Source organism: Vulpes lagopus, chromosome 6 (assembly GCF_018345385.1).
Source record: "Vulpes lagopus strain Blue_001 chromosome 6, ASM1834538v1, whole genome shotgun sequence".
Lineage (NCBI taxonomy): Eukaryota > Metazoa > Chordata > Mammalia > Carnivora > Canidae > Vulpes > Vulpes lagopus.
Window position 1 is genome coordinate 13,655,066 of NC_054829.1, and position 20,030 is coordinate 13,675,095.

At 41.9% G+C, this 20,030-nt stretch overlaps 1 protein-coding gene across 3 annotated transcripts in view; it reads left to right on the forward strand.

Moving 5' to 3' along the window:
• PTPN21 (protein tyrosine phosphatase non-receptor type 21) overlaps window positions 1–20,030 on the forward strand; it is a 79,560-nt gene that overhangs the window by 38,470 nt on the left and 21,060 nt on the right. For all 3 annotated transcript variants that reach the window (XM_041758931.1, XM_041758933.1, XM_041758932.1), the window contains exons 4-10: window positions 1,158–1,255; window positions 3,007–3,074; window positions 4,096–4,166; window positions 6,125–6,212; window positions 6,619–6,707; window positions 9,385–9,472; window positions 10,258–10,337. In XM_041758931.1, the coding sequence (XP_041614865.1) occupies window positions 1,158–1,255; window positions 3,007–3,074; window positions 4,096–4,166; window positions 6,125–6,212; window positions 6,619–6,707; window positions 9,385–9,472; window positions 10,258–10,337 (582 nt within the window). The remainder of the gene's footprint in view (window positions 1–1,157; window positions 1,256–3,006; window positions 3,075–4,095; window positions 4,167–6,124; window positions 6,213–6,618; window positions 6,708–9,384; window positions 9,473–10,257; window positions 10,338–20,030) is intronic.

Consider the following 20,030-nt stretch of genomic DNA (forward strand, 5'->3'; position numbering starts at 1 on the left):
TCTGAATGGATGGAGTTTTGGTCAGGTTTTTTGGTAAGAAAGAATGAAAGCCTCATAGTGAGCTAAAATAAAACAGGATGATGTTAGGAAACATATAAAATGATTAAAGGGGTGGGCTCTGAGGGGAATTCAAATACAAACTGAATAAGTTGTACTTTACAAAGGCCAAACCTGGAAGAGATCCCTGGATTCAAGATGGCTCTATAAACTGTTTTACAGAGAGTTGGTGGATCCTCATTCAACGTTGTACCCCCAGCATCTGAACAATGATTGGTGCTTAGTAGGCCCCAGTCATTACCAGTTAAATGAATAAATAAAAGGAAGGCAGCATAGATCTTCGCTATAGAGCTTTGTCAAAATGGAGTAGGGATACAGATGAAACAGTGCTGACTGGCTTAATATGTTTTACCTTTTGAAGGGGTGATTATACCTTCTTTTACTGGTGATCATCTAAAGCCGCAGATTATGATTTGCCCACGTTCATTTAAAAAATGCTATGTTGGGGAGCTGGAATTTAACTAGATCTGCTTGATTAAAGCTTATGCTGGTAACTGATGCTTTGGATGTTGAAAGTGTAAACAGAAGTAAACCCATATTAAAAGAATATTAAGAAAGCATCATAGCAGCTACCCTTTTGGATATTTCATTTAAAAATTGCTAATAGAAGCCTGGTCTGAAATATCAGGAAGCATTTTCACTTGGCTTTACTTTCTAGGACTAGGGAACTTCCATCAGAGTAAGTAACTTCTACCAGAGTCTTATATTACCAGGTTACTAGTCAGAGTTTTTAAAGTAGAGATTGGCCATGGATTCTGTATTTCTCTAGCTAAACAGAACAAAACTAAGAAACTGTCTTACAGGGCATTAAAAGGTGACGGGTTGTCTTCTAGGTGGTTGTAGCTTTGAAATAACTACAGTTAAGGATAAGGGGTTCAACAAATTGATTACGTTGGTGTGTGTGTGGTGTGTGTGTGTGTGTGTGTGTGTGTGTGTGTAAGCATAAATATGGTCAAGGACATTGTCATTTTTTGAAACCATCTGGGGTTAAGGTTGTCTTTGACTAGTTTATGCTCCTCTACCAAAGTACTGTAAAATGCATTGCATCTCCATTGGAGGTAATATTAATATTGACTTTTTAAAATTGACATTTTTTATAGGTATCAGTATTATCTGCAGCTGAAGAAAGATATCTTGGAAGGAAACATTCCTTGTACATTAGAACAAGCAATTCAGCTAGCAGGCTTAGCTGTTCAAGGTAAATAATGGCAATTGATAATGTAATACATATATCAGATTAACATGTGTATTACAGCAAGGGTGCCTGGCTGGCTCAGTCAGTGGAACTTCAACACTTCATCTTTACGTTCGAGCCCCATGTTGGGTGTGGACATTACTTAAAAAAATAAAGATCTTTAAAAAAAATGTGTGTGTTGGAGGTCCTGGGGGGCCTCAGTTGGTTAAGTGTCTGCCTTCAGCTCAGGTCATGATCCTGGAGTCCTGGGAGATTGAGCTCCTATCTGGGTCCTTGCTCAGCAGGAAGTCTGCTTCTCCCTTTCCCTCAGCCCCTCCCTGCTGTTTGTGCTCTCTCCTTACCTTGCTCTCTCTCCCTCAAATGGATAAATAAAATTTTTAAAAAGAATGCATGTATTAGAACAAAAACAGCAAGGGGTTCTTAAAGTTACTGACTTCCTTTAGTAGTGTTTATATGTTAGTGAAATTAGTTTTCTTGCAGGAAAAAATGAATTTGGATTATTTCCATGACATAAGAAACTTCTGGAAGATTAAGCATGTTAACATATGTCAACAAAGCACACAGGCTAAAACTACAGAAAACCCATACACAGTCACACATGTACACAAAGCACTTGATAATGCTGTGTATTCCTCTAGTTCAAGGACTTGATCTGTAGCTAGCTAATATTGTAGGAAGAAAGATCAGCCAAACGATGAGGTTGATGAAGTTATGTTCACTTACACTTTTTTTTTCCTTTAAACATTTATTTATTTAGGGGGAGGTAAGGGGGAAGGGCCTGAGATAGGGGGAGAGAATCCTCAAGCAAACTCTCTGCTTAGCGTGGAGCCTGGTGTGGGGCTTTATCCCAGGACCCTGAGATCATGATCTGAGCCAAAATCAAGAGCTGACCACGCCACCCAGGTGTCATTGTTTCACTTATATTTTAAGCATACATCATTTATTTGTTTTCTTATGCAGTTGTCCTGAATTACAGAGCAGTGTCAATCATAGTAGATTAAGTTTTGCATTTCACGAATATTTTTGAATTCTTTGATTCTGTTATTTTTCACATCTAATCAGTGTGTATTTATAGGTATGTATATATGTTGGGAAGACTTCTGATCGGGCATTATTTCAAATAATAACTGGCATTTAATCTTGGAAACTGAGACTTAATCAGAAGAATCATTAATAAAGTTCCTTCAGATATTAGTAGGCATGGAGACATACATAATTTCTAGACAAACATGCTCCATATACATGGAACCACATTTCAAAGTACCTTTTCAAGGTTCTTTGAATCTTCCTAAATGTCATCTTTGGCTTTGCTGAACTTTTTTCTTAAACAATGAAAAATTTCTAAACAAGTACATCTTGGTATAACATCTTCAGGTTGATCTGATTCCATTCCCTAGAGGTGATCACTGCTATGAACAGTTTGGTTTCTTCCTGACATCTTCCTGTACATAAGTAAGCACATATGATTACAGAGTAGTTTTTGTTTCTTTGTTAATTATAGAAATGAGATCATAGTACACATAGTTGTAACTTATTTTTTCTCTTTATTAGTAGGTATTTTTCCAAGTCAAGACACACGAACGTATCTAATATTCTTTTAAAAACTTTTTAAAATACACACTTTATAGCTCTAAGGCATGTTTAACTTATAAATCTTAAGCATACCATCTATATATTGCATATTGAATTTAATTGTGCATGTTTTCCTCTGAAAATTAAATATAATTGACATGAATATTTGTCATTTTGTACAGCTGATTTTGGTGACTTTGATCAGTATGAGTCCCAAGACTTTCTTCAGAAATTTGCCTTGTTTCCTGTGGTAAGAACTTCTTTTGACATTGGGCTTTTTATAAATAGTTTATTTCCATATCCTTCATAATCCCTGAAATGAAGTCCATGTGGTAGACTTACGAGGCTGGAATAGTGTTAAAAAAAGTCAGTTGCCTCTTATAAACAACTCAAGTGTAAATGCTTCCCTTGTTGTAGTCTCACTGGTCTTTGTAAACCCACAGAAACCAAAGGGTGGGGCAAGCCCCGTGGCATCTGTTTAGCGCCGCCTTCAGCCCAGGGTGTGATCCTGGAGACCCAGGATTGAGTCCCCTGTCAGGCTCCCTGCATGGAGCCTGCTTCTCCCTCTCCCTTGTCTCTGTCTCTCTCTCCCTCTGTGTCTGTCATGAATAAATAAATAAAATCTTAAAAAAAAAAAAAAAGAAACCAAAGGGTATGCAGTCACTGGGCTACAGCTAGAGAGATTTGTTTTGTGTTTGGGTGTGAGTCTAAGAGAGGGATTCACTTCCAGCTTCTGAAGAACCACACAGAGGTTTGGCTTTTAACCGAAGGCTCAAAACCTCACAGTTATGTGGGAAGGAGTTTGGCTTCTCAGCAGCAGTGTAAAGGTAGTGGCGAGAAGACACTGCTGTCTACTTTTTAAAGTCACTACTGGTGTAATTGACAGGAGGAGAACTGCATTGGAACAACAAAGGGAAGTGGTATGTAAGATGCTCTTCTGAGTGTCTATATGGCCAGTCAAGGAATGCCAGGATGTTGTGCTGGGCTCACAATTGGGTGGTGGGTGTTATACCAGCCTGAAAGAACTCAACTGAAACTCCCTCCAGGATGAACTGAGAAGGCAGGGAAGGTGTTTTGTCTTCTGAGCAGAAGCCACTTCATTCCTTAGCAACATCATGATCACAGACTTAAAAACACATCACCCCCATACTGATACTAGTCTGAATTCATTGCCCAATACTGACAAGAGCCACTAATAGTCAGTAGCAGTAATTCTTCCTAGGAAATTTCCTTGGCTTGTTTACCTACTTACTGCTGTGTGTTTTCTTCAGGGGTGGTTACAAGATGAAAAAGTATTGGAAGAAGCAACCCAAAAAGTGGCCTTACTGCATCAGAAATACAGGTAACACTTAACAAAGAAGAAATGGAAATAATAGGGAACCAAAGCTGGTTTGACTGTGAAATATGTATTGACACAGTTACACTTGGCGCTTTACTGCTTCAGTCACTGGTACTGTGATTCTGGGTCGCCAGCTTCTCTGAGCACTTACCCATAGTGACTCCCCTAGTGTCCATGCTAATCGATGAGGAAGCTGAGGAAAGTGAAAGCAGCCAGTCAGCGAAGGGGGCCACTTCTTCACTCGTATGTTAAAGGCTTTGGTGGTGACCTAGTCTTGTGTGGGTTGATGCAAGATTAGGGAGACTTGTTTCCTTTTATGGTGCGGCATGTCTGGGGTTTTCTCCCCTTGTATACCTTGGAAGCTGTATCTCTGTCTTTTGGGGAATCTGCACCAAGAGCTGTGGTGCTTATTGCCCTGACGCTGGGTACATAATGACTTTCTTTGGTAGTGCATCTGTATGTGTTGTCTGTAAGAAAAATCCTCCCCCAGAGAATGCTGGGTCTTACTCTAAACCAAATCCTACACAGTTCCAAGTACTTTAGACATCATTATGTTCTTAAAACCATTCTTTTAGGTAAATGATATTCTCTTCTTCCACATTGGAAAAACCAAGCTCAAAAAAGACTAAATAACTTGCCCATAATTACATGTGGTAGAGATGGAATTTGAACCCAAGTCTCTCTGATTATATCCTATTGTTTATCCCCCCCATTAAAAACCTTTGGCCTTCAGTCTCTCCCTATTCAAATCCATATAGTTGCTCACTAAAGATTAATCTTCCTAAAATATCACTTTTCTTTTTATCTCCTTTCCTCTTCTTCTGAAGTGTTCATGAGTCTTCTACCAGCCTGAGTTCATTAGCCCTGGGATTAAAGACTTCCCACAAGTTGGTCACATCCTGCCTTTCCTGCTTCACTTTTTGCTGTCCCAAATGAACCCTTCATTTTTCACCAGCATAATTCATTCCTCAGGCACACATCACCTTATTTTTTGTTACTTTCATGCACTTATTTGTGCATCTTTCAAAAAGATAGTTTTATATTTGAAAAAAAAAAAAAAGATAGTTTAATCCTATTATTCTGTGTGAGGCCGGATCCTATGGCAGAAAGATAAATAGAACAATTACCTACCATCAAAGAATACATTCCCTGCTTTGGAGTGTAAGGGATAGGCAGGACAGTCCCTCAGGATAGTAATTCTGATCTAACAATGTGACATGAGTGCAGTGGGAGAGGTGTGCGTAGAATGTGGTGGGTCTTCACAGAGCAGGGGCATCGGACTTAGACTCAGGGCAGTCACAGGAGCTGACAAAGGAGTGATACATAGGCCGACTCTTCAAGGATGTTAAGGATTGATCGGTGCACAGGGAGTGACAGGTGTGCCAGGAAGAGGGAATGAGCATGTGCAGAGGCCCAGAGGCATGAGGGAATATCATGACTTGGTTGCAGTGTGAGGTGCCTTCTGGGAGCAGCAGAGGATGAGGCTGGGGAGGCGAGTTTCCATGCAGTTGAGCACCTTCTTTACCCGCTTGGCCTTCCTACCTATCCTTGTAATTTACAGTCTTTTAACCCTTATTTCCTGCACTAATCATTTGCATTTAGCACACAATGCTTAGTATTGCCTGATATTTCAGATAATAAGCACTTACTGAATGGTTTAGAAAGAGTTCCAGCTTTCAGTGAAGGTTTTTTAGGGTGTTTTATTCCCCATGTGCCCCTCGCCTGCCTGAAGCACAGGGAGAGGATCTTTATAACTAACTGTAAGCGTTCAGCTCAGTGCTGTGTGCATAGTTGGCTTTTGGTTGATGTTGATAGATTGGTAAAATGAATTTCAGCTGCTTAAACACTTCAGATGTTTGTAAATACCTCATGCCAAATTGGTATGTAGCTTTTAAGAATAGCCTTTTTTCCTTTTTTCCATTTTTGGTTTTGCAATCAATCTCACATCTTTTGGGTTGCAGAAGGCTCACCGCTCCCGATGCCGAAATGCTGTACATGCAGGAGGTAGAGAGGATGGATGGCTATGGAGAAGAGAGCTACCCCGCCAAGGTGAGCCTGGCACGAAGGCCAGGGGGTCTCCAGATTAATCTCAGGAGCTCTGAGAGGACAGCGGGAGGCCCAGCGACACCCTGCCGTGCAGAGGTGGGAGATACACAGAAAGTCTGGAAACTTGAAAGCTGAGGTCCCGTGGTCACAATTTCACAGTAAAACACATTCTTGTTTGGCAGTTTGTTCTTTGAAATGCTCTTAAATCGAGTTCCTTAAAGAGCCCGATTCTTCTTATTTTCCTACCTATTGACAAGGCGATCCTTTTATACTTTTTAGACTTTGCCCTCCAGTGTAGGTCTTCTGAGCATCTTCTCTCTGGGAAAGGAGCCTAGGGAGCTGGGTGTGGTGGTCATGCCTCTCGTGCACATGCAGCCTGAGTGCTTCTTTCTGTGCTTTCTCCTTCCAGGATAGCCAAGGCAGTGACATATCCATTGGAGCATGTCTTGAAGGGATCTTTGTGAAACACAAGAATGGAAGGCCTCCTGTGATATTTAGGTACTTCTCTTACGTCCTCCTGTGCACTTTTTGTGGCTCCTCTTGGTGCTAATTTCTAGAACCTGTACTGGTAATGTTGCCCATAACTCTCTCCCAAGGTCTCACTAGGAAATGGAAAGATGTCTTTCCTAGAATCAAATAACCCCTGACTCCAGTGATTCTTTCATAAGCCACTTTCTTTCAAACCAAGTATGTGGAAAACAATACTGCTTGTCATCATGGCCTGCTTATGAAATGCTGGAAGGTGTGTGACCCTTTTCCTGCCATATGGAGGCTGTTCTTTGTTTTGATGTGAGTTTTTAATTTCAACTCTAGCTTCTAGGACTGTTTATGGAAAATCTGGGCCTTTCTCTGACTTCTTATGTACCAAAATTCCTAAAATACCAACGTCTAAGCAAATTAATCTTTCTTGCTTGCTTGCTTGCTTGCTTGTTAAGCAAAGTTCAGTTATTTGTATAATGTTCTTTTTTTCTGATTATAAAAATGGGATATTAGTCATTTGTGGAAATCTTAGAATGTTTATAGTGAAAAAGACAAAAAGGAGGATCTATAGCAATATGCTAATAGTGGCTGACCCCAAAGAATGAAATTTCAGGTGGTTTAAATTTCTGTGTTCCAATTTGTATCTTAAAGACCGCAACATTGAACCATGTTGTTCAATCCCTGCCTTTTCATTCCTTAAAATCCATACCCGGGCAGCCTGGGTGGCTCAGTGGTTTAGCGCCGGCGTCAGCCCAAGGCATGATCCTGGAGACCCAGTATCAAGTCCTGCGTCGGGCTTCCTGCATGGAGCCTGCTTCTCCCTCTGCCTGTGTCTCTGCCCTCTATCTGCGTGTCTCTCATGAATAAATAAATAAAATCTTAAAAAAAAAAAATCCATACCCTAGAAAATCGAAAGTGTCATTTCATAGAAATATTTCCAATTTTACTGAGAGTCTATATACTTTGATTCTGTTCTTGATGAAAAATTAAAAGTTTTTATTGTTTTTGTAGAGCAGTAAAACATTATACCAATTTTGGTTCTTGGTTCCTTTGTGTTTACCATTTACTGAGTGCTTGTCATGAGCCAGGTACTATGCTACGTGCTCTCTGTATTTTCTTGTGTGATCTTTACAACTCTCAGCAGAGGTACTACCATCATTCCATGTAGGATAATTGAGACTTAGAATAATAAAGTGATTTGCTTACGGTCATGCAGTTACTAACTGGCATAACCAAGAACTCTGATTCTCCACTTGAAGAGTGGGCTCTTAGCCTTAACCACTGTGTTAAATGGTTTCTTTTATTAAATGGAACTTAATCCCCCAATATTCATGCCTTCTAAAAACTAGCCTATTTCTTCTTGAGAAGTGGTTTTTCCTTTCAAGAATTTTTTCTGTTAACTGACGTTTCTTCTTTCATTTCTTTTGTTTTACTACTGCCTTTGGGGCTCTGAATTTTCCCTGGTGATTATGACCATGGAGAATGTACCTGGCTTGGGATGCAGAAACCTACTCCTAGACCATATTGCCCTGGGTCAGGCAGTTGCTCTCTTGGCACTAAGCTGCTCATTTAGGTCTTCCCGACATGTGAGTTGGGGAATAGGGGGCAGAAGAGGATCCGAACTGCACCAGAAGGGTAGGACTCTAATGGTGCCAAAGGGCCACATGAAAACTGGAGGTCCAGCCAGCTTCTTTCATTCCACTGGACAGGAATTTTTAAAATTGCCTTCTTCAATAATGATACTAATAACCTTTAGGTTTAACAATTAAACATTGAGTGGCACCTGGCTGGTTAGTTGGTAGACATGTGACTCTCAATCTCGGGTTGTAAGTTGGAGTCCCATGTTGGGTATCGAGGTTACTTAAAAATAAAATCTTTAAAAAAAAATCAACAAACATGGAATCATTACAAATTAATTTTATTTATTTAAATAAATTTAAAATAAAAAAATCTAATATGGAAAAGGATGAAGTAGGGGTAACATTTTTCTTTCAGACCCATTTTTCCCTTCCATAAAATTATATAGTTGTGTAATAAAAGAAAATATTAATATATAAAATCTAAACGTGGTCAAATACAGTTAGAAAACATAAGAGTTTGAATCCTGGTGAAACCATCCAGAATAGTTCACTCTTTGTGTTCCTAGCATTTGAACTTTGTCTTCACCCTGAAGCTTTTCAGAGCATTCCTCCTACACCTTCATGCCTCACTTTTGCCTTGTGTATCTGCAACACTTAATGGTACTTGCTGGCCTCTCTCTTCTCTCTCTCACCTCCACCCTCCAACTGTGTCCTTCTTGAGCGAAGCACTGTCCCTTATTGATCTTAGTATCCCCGGGGACTTAACACAATTTCTGGCATTGCTATATTGGGTACCCTTAGATATATTTGTTGAATGAATAAAGTAGGTATTGGTAACCAACTAAGATAGGGATCTTTGAGCCTACTAATCTGACAAATGAGGATAAATAGAGTACTTAAGTACTCTTTGCCTTCACTTCATCTCTGCATTTACTTCTTGCAAGCAGCTATTGTCACTTCAACAAGAAGGTGCATGCCAGCTGATTAAAACAACTCTGTTCTTTCTAAAACGATGAACAAATATTAACTTTATACCTCAAACTCTAGAAGGAAAAATCATATGTTCTGTCTCCTAGTGGCACTCACATTGCTGTTTTCTCTTTGTTGTTCTTTAGGTGGCATGATATTGCTAACATGTCCCACAACAAGTCCTTCTTTGCATTAGAGCTGGCCAATAAAGAGGAGACCATCCAGTTTCAAACTGTGAGTAAACATTAGGAATCTGCATGGAACGTTTTTCATAAAAGTTACCAGGTTAGCATTTCTGTGGGCGTGTTGGGGGAAGGAGATAGCATTAAAATTGAAATATTTAATACTTCTATAAAAAACATAAAATTTTATAACATTTTGCCTCGTAGCCCTTGGCAAAAATAGTTGCTCAGTAAATAGTGTTGTAGTGTTTAGTAAATAGTTGCTCAGTAAATAGTGTTTTAGTGTTTAGTAAATAGTTGCTCAGTAAATAGTGTTTTACCCAAGTCCTTGGGTAAATAGTGTCTGGTATGATGAACTTTAAAGGAACTGAGTAGGGGAGGAAGTAAGCACTAATATCTTAATTTCCATTGCTAAGCAAAGAGCTCTATAGAAATAACTACTTCAGTTACTCACTTTTGCTCCATTGACAAGGGCAGTATTAAGTCACTGACTCAAATATTTTGTTTAAAATGTTCTTTTTTGAGTATAATTGTCAAAATAAAAGTTAGCATTTTCATAATTTTAAAGTTACGTCATTTTGAAACACTTTAGTGTAAGAAACGCACCCTCAGAATAGTGTTTTTGTTTTTGGTCTTCATAATTTAAATCCTAATTATAGCATTCATATGATAGGCGCACAGTATTAGAAAATGAAAGAATCACAGTGTGTTAAAAGTGACTTTGAAAAAAAAAAAGTGACTTTGACATAATGTATTCCCCAATTATGTCTTGTCATACAAACTGTATCGAGTCGTAAATGTGTTTTCATTTACTTTATGCAATATTTCATTTGCTAGGAAGACATGGAAACTGCAAAATACGTGTGGAGACTCTGTGTTGCACGACACAAATTCTACAGATTAAATCAGTGCAGCCTGTGAGTATAGCCTGTTTGTGGAAATGGTAGAAAATAATGAAGTTAGAAATTTCTATCTCGAGTGTCACCTGGGTGGCTCAGTTAGTTAGGCATTTGCCTTCAGCTCAGGTCATGATCCTGGGGTTCTGGGATTGAGTCCTATATTGGGCTCCCCACAGGCAGCCTGCTTATCCCTCTGCCTGTGTCTCTGCCTCTCTCTGTGTGTCTCTCATGAATAACTAAATAAAATCTTTAAAAAAAATTTTTTTTAAATGATTATTCAGCTTGTTAAGCCATTGGAAGAATTTATACCTTTTCTTCCTAATGTACATTTTTCTCAGTCCCCATGAGTTTCTCCCATTCTGCTGATTCATTCCTATCAGTGTACGGACATGTTGTAATAAAATTGTGTGTCTTAGAAAACTTGTCTTTCATCCTGCACGCCATCCAGCCATGACTCCGTATCTCTGCTTTCTTATATGGCAGATTTTTTCATAGGAGTCCTCTATGTTTGCTTTCTTTCCTTCCTTCCACCCTGCTTTTCTTTGCTGCCACACAGACTTTGCTTGTCACAGTGATGGCGACCTTAACCCTGTGGTCCTTTCAGACGCCCTTTCACTGGACTACTCAGCAGCACTTAAGCTCTGGCCACCCCTTCTTTCCTCACCCTGCTCCTCATTGGCTGCCAGGATCTCACCCTCTACTGCTTTAACTTATTCTGTGTTTCTTCTCATTCATCTTTGCTGGTTTAGTCCTGAGACCTCTTCCCCGCCTTCCTCATGTTCTAGGGGATTCACCTTGTGTCAGGCTTACAGTTACCATCTGTATGCCCAAAGTGCATCTGATTTTATTTCTAACTCAGTCTCCTCCCTGAGCATAGCCAATTGTCTATTGACATCTCCACTTGGGGGCCTAAGAGGCATTTTAGATTTGATATGTCTAAACCCAAATTTGATGCCCTCTTCTTCCTGCCCCCGGATCTGCTTCTTGTCTACTTTTTCCTTTCGGTAAATGGCAGCACTCCATATTCACCCAGTTGCCCAGGCCTCAAACCTACTTAATTCCTTCTTGATTCCTGTTTCTGTCATCCCACATCCAATTCATCAGCAAGCTCTGCCTTCAAAATACTTCTGGGATCTGACCACTTGTACCACCTCTGCTAATAGCTTCATGCCAGGCTGCCAGTGTCTCTCACCTGTGGGATTGCGGGAGCCTTCTGACGCTCTCCCTGTGTCCCTGCCTGCTCTGCCTAGAGTTGGTTTTCCATAAGTCAGCGAGACTCGTCTTAGTTTAATCTGGGTCAGATCCTATCACCCTTCTTAAACCCTGCACTGGCATTCCATCATGCTTAAAAGTACAAGACCATCTGTGATCTGGTCCCTGCCTGGTTCTCCCCCTGTTTCCTTTCTACACTCTTTCTGCTCACCCTGTCCCACCCTTGCTAGAACTCTTTCCAGTCTGTGAACACGTTCAGCCCTCAGGACGCTGTGCATGCCCCTTCTGGGCCTAAAATGCTTTTCTTCCCCATGAGTCATTCTCCCACTGCATCCATTGTCTAATCAGAGGCACCCTGGCTGCCCTGGGGACTCCGTCCCTGCCCACTGCCTGTCCCTCTATACTCCCTTTCCCTATTTTATTTTTCATAGTACTTGACCCCACCCAAACTTGTTTATTGAACCTCTTGTAAGCAGGCAACGCCACCAGAGAGCAGACACTGTTCGATCCCCTGTTCCCAGCGCTGAGCAAGGGGCTGGCCCACAGTAGGTCTTGGTGAATTGTTGAAGGAATCTACAGAAACGCACATTAAGAGGTCTGATGGGGGCTGTCCGAGCTACTGTAGGAGCCCTTAGGAGAAGGGTATCTGACCAGAACTGCCAAACTAGGCTTCCCCTGGAGTGGCATCGACATAGACTGGGAAGGTTTTGCTCCATCCCCACAACCTTCTGCTAAGCTGCTTTCTCCACTGGCCCATTTGTGCTGTCTCCCATCTGGCTCCCCTGGCCCATGTCACCTGGGTCCAGCCAGAAAGTCACCTGGTTCTAGCCAGTTTTCTGGCTGGATGAGCAAAAGACGTAGCCCTTGACTCAGAGTTCAAGCTCAGAACCACAACTGAGCCTGTCCCTTTCCCTGCCCTCCCTTTGCTGCAGCGTTAAGTGCAAGACCCCTCTGATCCTCCTCTGGGCTCATCTGCCAGCTAACTCTTGATCCTGGCCTCAGAGCCCATAGTCCTTACAATGCTGATGCCTCTTGCAGCCCCAGGATTTGCTGGAATGCTCTTTCTCCCCTTCTCTGGCAGACTTTTAGTTGTTTTTCTAGATCCAGTTTAAGTGCAGCTGGCCTGGAGGCCACCACGCATTTAGTGTGCTTAGTCTTTGGTACCATTCCCAAACTACTAGTTGTTTCCTACCATTTTCATAACAATGATTCTGGTTCAGTAGATGCTTTCTCTGCATCAAACATGTGGAGAGCTTTTATCTCCTTTAATCTTTACAGTAGCCCGGTTTGGTAGTTACTACTGCCCTTTTGTAGGTGACGGTGTGGAAACATAGAGACCTGCAGCATCGTGGCCAGTGCTGCTTATGTGGTGCAGGCCTGCTGTCCTATGTGGAGCTGGCTTTTCTGTCCTGTCCACTGGCGCCCCAGTGTCTGGCATGGCACCCTATACCTGAGGCTTAGTGAATAACAGAAGCCTGAGTGATGAATGTCAGAGGGGAGAAAAGCCCGTTTGCTCCTTGTTGATTTCCTTTTACTGCTGATTATAAATTGGGGGGAAAAAGTCTTAAAAGGACATTTGTCCCTTACAGCCAAGAAGAAAGACTACGGAAGTGCCTTCTGTTTTATAGGTACCCAAGGTGTGAAGAAAACCTGGTTAGGAATAACTGTGCAAAGGGCAGGCCAGTCTTTGGGACTCATGAAAGAAAAGGAAATGACCAGGGATGACCATGCAGGAGAACTAGCCAGCTTTCCCAACCAGCCCATAGATGTCTACCCTGTCCCCTTCTCCCCTCTGAAAAATGCCCCAACTGAGCTTTATTCTGAGTCCCCGTGCTGGTCTGGTTATGGGATTTGGGAAAGCTCTAACTGACCAGGAGGAGGAGCCCTGCTTTCTTTGGGGATATGGGAAGCCAATATGTGCTGCAAGCTCTTGAGTGTGTGTGTGTGTGTATGTGTGTGTATGTGTGTGTGAGAGAACATGCTTCTTTTGGTGGTCAGATGCAGTGGTGCTAAGCGTCCAGGGCAGTCACATCTGGGGCTCTTCTGGGCTGGCCTGGTTACCCAGCCACCTGTGACATTTTTATTCAGAAGCTGTGTTCTGAGATTCAAGCAGTAGATACGCACTCTGTAGGAGCACAGCCTTTCCGTAAGTTTATGGGTATTTATAGTGTCAAACTCTTATGACCTCAGTTATTCCCCTTTGGAAAATTTTGGAGAATCAAAGCAACCATTTCGAATAAACTGCAAGATGTCCTCTCTTTCCAGTAGGCATCCACATTGGTTAGTGGTTAATGCCTTTTTTTTTAAAGAAGTTTTTTGGCAAATCACCACTTGCTAATGGTTTTAAAGTTGAGATGGAGGGCAGCTCCGGTGGCACAGCGGTTTAGCACCGCCTGCAGCCTGGGGTGTGATCCTGGAGACCCTGGATCGAGTCCCACGTCGGGCTCCCTGCATGGAGCCTGCTTCTCCCTCTGCCTGTGTCTCTGCCTCTTTCTCTCTCTGTGTCTCTCATGAATAAATAAATAAAATCTTTAAAAAAAAAAAAAGAAAGAAAATACAAGGGGTGCTGGATGGTACAGTTGGTTAAGCATCTGCCTTCAGCTCAGATCATGATCCCAGTGTCCTGGGGTTGAGCCCCACATCAGGCTCTGTGCTCTGCAGGGAGTCCACTTCTGCCTCTGCCCCTGCCCCCACTCAAACCCACTCTCTTTCTCTGTCTCTCAAATAAATAAAGTCTTTAAAAAAAATGAGAGTTTCAAAAATGAAATAGTTATGTTTAAGGGGCTGTTTTCCACATTTTGTTTTTAATCTCTGTACATCCAGTAGATTAAGGAAGTTCATACCCATGAACTATTCCTATGTAATTATTTATGGTGGAGGACACCTGCTGCATTCTGTGGGAAACTATTTCACTGTCAGCTCGTGTTCTCAGGTTTCTTAACTTACAGTGTTTTGATGGGTGATAAAACTAAAAATAGCTTTAAATTTTTTTTTTTTTAAAGATTTTATTTATTTATTCATAGACACAGAGAGAAAGGGGCAGAGACACAGGGAGAGGGAGAAGCAGGCTCCATGCAGGGAGCCTGATGTGGGACTTGATCCCGGGTCTCCAGGATCGCACCCCAGGCTGCAGGCGGCACCAAACCGCTGCACCACCAGGGCTGCCCCTAGCTTTAAATTTTCTGGTCAGGGCAGCCCGGGTGGCTCAGCCGTTTAGTGCTGCCTTCAGCCCAGGCGTGATCCTGGAGACCTGGGATCGAGTCCTGTGTCAGGCTCCCTACATGGAGCCTGCTTCTCCCTCTGCCTGTGTCTCTGCCTCTCTCTCTCTCTCTCTCTCTGTGTGTGTCTTTCATGAATAAATAAAATGTTAAAAAAAACAAACAAATAAATAAATTTTATGGCCATTTCTTTTAGGGCTCTCACCCTAAACTGTTGAGTCACATTTAATACAATGATCCTGGAGTATTGGTAGATTTGTTCTCATGGTCCAGATGGGTCAGCTTTGCACTGTGATGAGCACTGATGAAACTGCAGCAGGCCTGAAATTGGACAGTGGATTCTGGACGGCTGGCTCAGCCTGGGGTGCCTGGTGGCTCAGGGAAATGATTCTACTTGTATAGCAAGGGGACTTTGCTCCTTGAGTGTCCCCTTCCCCATTCCTCAGTCCCTATATATAATTAAATTAAATGTGTGACTCCTCCAAAAACTTGACCCAGATGATTGTAATATATTCATTCATTTACAGATGTATAGATTTTATTTGAGAAAGAGCAGAGAGAGAGAGAGAGAGCACAAGCTGGGGTGAGGGGCAGAGGGAGAGGAGCAAGCAGACTCCCTGTTGAGCAGGGAGCCCAATGCAGGGCTCAGTCCCAGGGCTCTGAGGTCATGACCTGAGCTGAAGGTAGATGCTTAACCGGCTGAGCCATCCAAGCACCCCCTCCCCTCCACCGACTGTATTTTATTTTAAATTTTTAAAGAACGATATTCATTCGTTCATTCATTCATGAGATATACTGAGAGAGAGGCAAAGACATAGGCAAAGGGAGCAGCGATGTGGGACTCGATCCCAGGACCCTGGGATCACAATCTGAGCCAAAGGCAGATGCCCAACCACTGAGCCATCCGGGCACCCCTAGAAAGATTTTATTTATTTATTTGAGAGAGTGAGACAGAAATAGCAAGAGCAGGAGCAGTGAGGAGAGGGAAAAGCAGGCTCCCCACTGAGCAGGGAGCCCTAGGTGGGGCTGGACTCCAGGACCCTGGGACTATGACCTTAGCTGAAGGCAGCCACTTAATCAGTTGAGCCACCCACGTGCCCCCAGAATCATCTTTTTATGTCACCCAAGACTTAAAAACGTGAGAAGAATGTTGATATTCCTGTAGGGTTGGCTGAGAAATTATAGGAGATAATGTCAACCTGTTTGGTCAAATAACTTCTTTCAAACCCCAGAATTGGTCCTGCTGTAATCACCTTCTCTATATGAGTAAAAGACTGGGAGAGAAACAGAATCTTGAGGAGGATGCTTCTCCCCAACATTCAGAGCCATGTGATCGAGGTTGCCCACTTTTGTCCTGGAGACTCTGACCAGGATACTGACTAGAAGGGGGTGGGGCTGCCCCTTCTTGTAGGCCCACTGTGGGGTTTAAAGAGACTGGAGGAGGGGCACCGGGGTGGTTCATTCGGTTGAGCATCCAGCGCTTGATTTCAGCTCAGGTCATATCTTGGGGGTCTTGACATCAAGTCTTGCTTCAGCAGGGTATGTAGGATCCCTGCTCAGCAGAAAGTCTGCTTGTTTCCCTCTGCCCCTCGCCCTCAGCACTCTTCTTCTAATATAAATAAATAAATCTTTTTTAAAAAAAGAGAGACTGGAGGAGGCCTGGAAGCAGATAAATCTATGAGAAAAGAAGCTCACAAGGCAAAATTGAGACAATTCTTAGAAATAGCTTAACTGTAAATGCTCAGTAATTAGCATCTACTTCCATCCTCACTCACCGTGTCACTCATTTGCTCAATGAACACTTGAGGCCTTCCTTGTTTGCCAGGCACCAGTGATGATACCATTATGTCCTCTTGCTTCCACGGATCTTAACAAATCATTTGGGTCTGGGGAGAGGGTCAAATAATTGTTTTTTAGGAGCCTGCATTCAGTAATCTGATGGATGTACCTGGTTCTGGTGCTTGTTCTGCTACTTGTCATGTGACCAAGAGTAGTTTCCTTAACCTAAGTATCAGTTTCCTCATCTGTCAAATCAGGATACTAACTGGCATTCCTTATGGTGTTGGGGCCCAGATTCTGTGAGATAATCATGTTCAGTCCTTAGCACCATTTCAGTAATATTTATTTTACTGGGGCCAGCAGCCTTTACTTATTTTGTCTTCTCCAGTGCACACATTCCAGTGATTTTTTTTTTTTTTCCTAAGAGTTCTTTGGCAGTCTCATTTTTAGCAACACCCATCAACATAGCAACTGCCCAGAAAGTCTGGAAAACACCAACCAACAGTTACACCGTTTGGTCTCATTCGCTAAGATTAGGATAGCTGATCTCACAGGAAGCTGCAGTTACAAGAACAGTAGCAGGAAGAAAGAGGAGGTGGGATATTAGAGCTGATGGCAAGGCTGCCCCGTCGAGCAGTCTGGCAGGAGAAGGATGTGTTAGTTTGTTTGTGTTTCGCCAGAAGCAGCCTCTGCGGTGGGCAGCGTCGCCTCCACCCTGGGTGCTGCCAGCAAGAGGTGCCAAAATAGATACCGTGTGTGGGAGTTACTGCCTCTGCTTCTAAGCTCTGCGTCTTTGGATTCTGTGTTTAACACATTTAAGTTTTATTTTTGCCCCAGGCGAGACAAGCCTGGACATGTTGGTGGAGTGTTCTGTCAGCAGCTCTTCTCTTTTCTGAATTTTGAATTTATAGTACTTTATCATGCTTTATTTTTAGAGAGCACACACAGGTGCACAGCTGGGTGAGAGGGAGAGGGAGAGAGAATCTTAAGCAGGCTCTACACTCAATGTGGAGCCCGTCAAGGGGCTCGATTTCATGACCCTGAGGTCATGACCTGAGAAGAAATCAAGAGTTGGCTGCCCAAACGACTGAGCCACCCAGGCGCCCTTTGAATTTATGGTAATTTAAACGTTCAGTCCATTTGGACTAAATATAAACTTCAAAGGACCCAGTTTTGCCTAAACCTAGCTCTGACAATGGAGAGTAAGCAGAGGCAAAGTGAACCTCAAGGCTACAAAATAATGCCTCCAAATTCTGGACACTGATTTTAGGAATATTTTAAAATACAGTTAAGGAATGTTTGACAAAACAAAACACAGTGCCCAGGTGTACTGTCGCACCTCGGACCACTAAGGAGGCCTCGATTAGGACCCATAGTGCTTTACCAATTGATACAGGTTTTTTGTTGTTGTTTTTTTAAGATTCTATTTATTTATTTGAGAAAGAGAGAGGTAGAGAAATAGAGCTAGAGCATGAGCAGTGGGGAGGGCAACGGGAGAGGGAGAAGCAAGCTCCCTACTGACCAGGGAGCCCTAGGTGGGGCTTGATCACAGGACCCTGGGATCATGACTTGAGCCAAAGGCAAGCACTCAACCATTAAGACACCCAGGTGTCCCTGATAGATGTATTTTTGCAACCTAATAGAATTAACATTCATTTTGTTATTGTTGAATAACATGAATTCTGGCAGATGGAATGTTCTTTGGAAAGGAGACATTTATTCTTTAGCAACAACCTCTACATTTTGATGATGATGAAAGGAAATGATTACAGAAGCCATTTAATTAAAAAAAAGCCAACTAGTAAAATAAATTGTCACCTGATGTTAAGTTCTTAAGCACTCAGTTTTTTTTTCTTTGTAATTTCTTTCATTGCTTTTGTGTTTAGATATATCTTCAGCCTATGATATATAATAGAAGTATTTGGTTATATTTTCTGTAAGTTCACTTATGATTTCATATTTAAATTTTTAATTTTTAAATCCATCTTCTATGTGCTTTCTTATGTGATATTGTCTGAAACTTGAACTTTTTATAAATGGTCCATTGTACCAATAACCTATCTTCTCTCTGGTGAGCTGGAATATCACCTTTATCACATACTGAGTTTTTATTTTGCAGGGGACCGTTTTTCAGGTTGCTCTTATGTTTCCTTATTCTAACACTGTTACTAAGTCCGTATCAACCTTCATTCAAGCCCAATATTTGGTGATTTTTTTTTTAAATCAGAAAGGATAAGCATTAGTTTTATCTCAAGTCTTCTCAAAATAAGCTAATTTTCAGGGCTTGAATATAAGGTACTAGTTGTTAGAACGCTAAGATCATGTTAATTTAGGAGATGTGACGCTTGATGTTATGGTGTTATAAGTTTGCTTATGATGTTATAAGTTTGCTGATTAAATGGGTTGAGTGTTCACTTTGTGATTATGGATTTGCTAGTAAGTTGTCTTTAGAACACTATAACCAAATGTCACAAAATATTTTTGTAATTAGTATTGATGTGTTATATAAGCTCATGAGCCAGGAATAGCTGGTGAAAGTTTTTTTTTAAAAAGTGCTTTGAGGGATGCTGGCTGGCTCAGTTGGTAGAGCATGTGACTCTTGATCTTGGGGTCATGAGTTCATGCCCCACAGTAGGCAGAGAACTTACTTTAAAAATTTTTTTAGGTGGAGGGGGGTTGCCTGGGTGGCTTTCTCAGTCGAGCACCTAATTCTTGATTTTGGCTCAGGTCATGATTTCAGGGTCCTGGGATTGAGTGGGGCTCTCCACTGGGCATGGGATTCTCTCTTTCTTTCTCCCTCTGCCCCTCCTCCCATTGCCCCTACACGCATGCATGTGTGTATACACTGTTTCTCTCAAAAAGAAAAGGGGGAAAGGGGTGGGGATGCACTTGGGGAAAATTATGTAAGTCATCAACAAAGCCAATTCTATGTGTATAGGTTCTTAGATTTTATCTGTAATAAACTGCACAGAAAAACAAAATATCCTGCCTCTGTTTAAACATGGTAAAATTATACATTAGCTGTATTGTCTCTTGTTCTTTTCTGATGTAATTATTTATTCAAAGTTGGAACTTGATGGGAAGTTTAAAATCACAAATTATCTGGTAAATGTTAATCTGCACTTAATAGTCTCATTGCTTTTATTTATTTATTTATTTATATTTATTTATTTATTTATTTAAAGTCGGCTCCACACCCAGTGTAGAGCTCAGTGTGGCACTTGAACTCACAACCCTGAGATCAAAAAGAGACACTTAACCAACTGAGCCATCCTGGTGCCCGTTATTGCTTTCTAAAAAATACATTTAAAACCAGTCAGGGGGGCAGCCCGGGTGGCGCAGCGGTTTAGTGCCGCCTGCAGCCCCGGGTGTGATCCTGGAGACCTGGGATCAAGTCCCACGTCAGACTCCCTGCATGGAGCCTGCTTCTCCCTCTGCCTGTGTCTCTGCCTCTCTCTCTCTGTCTCTCATGAATGAATAAATAAAATCTTTAAAAAAATAA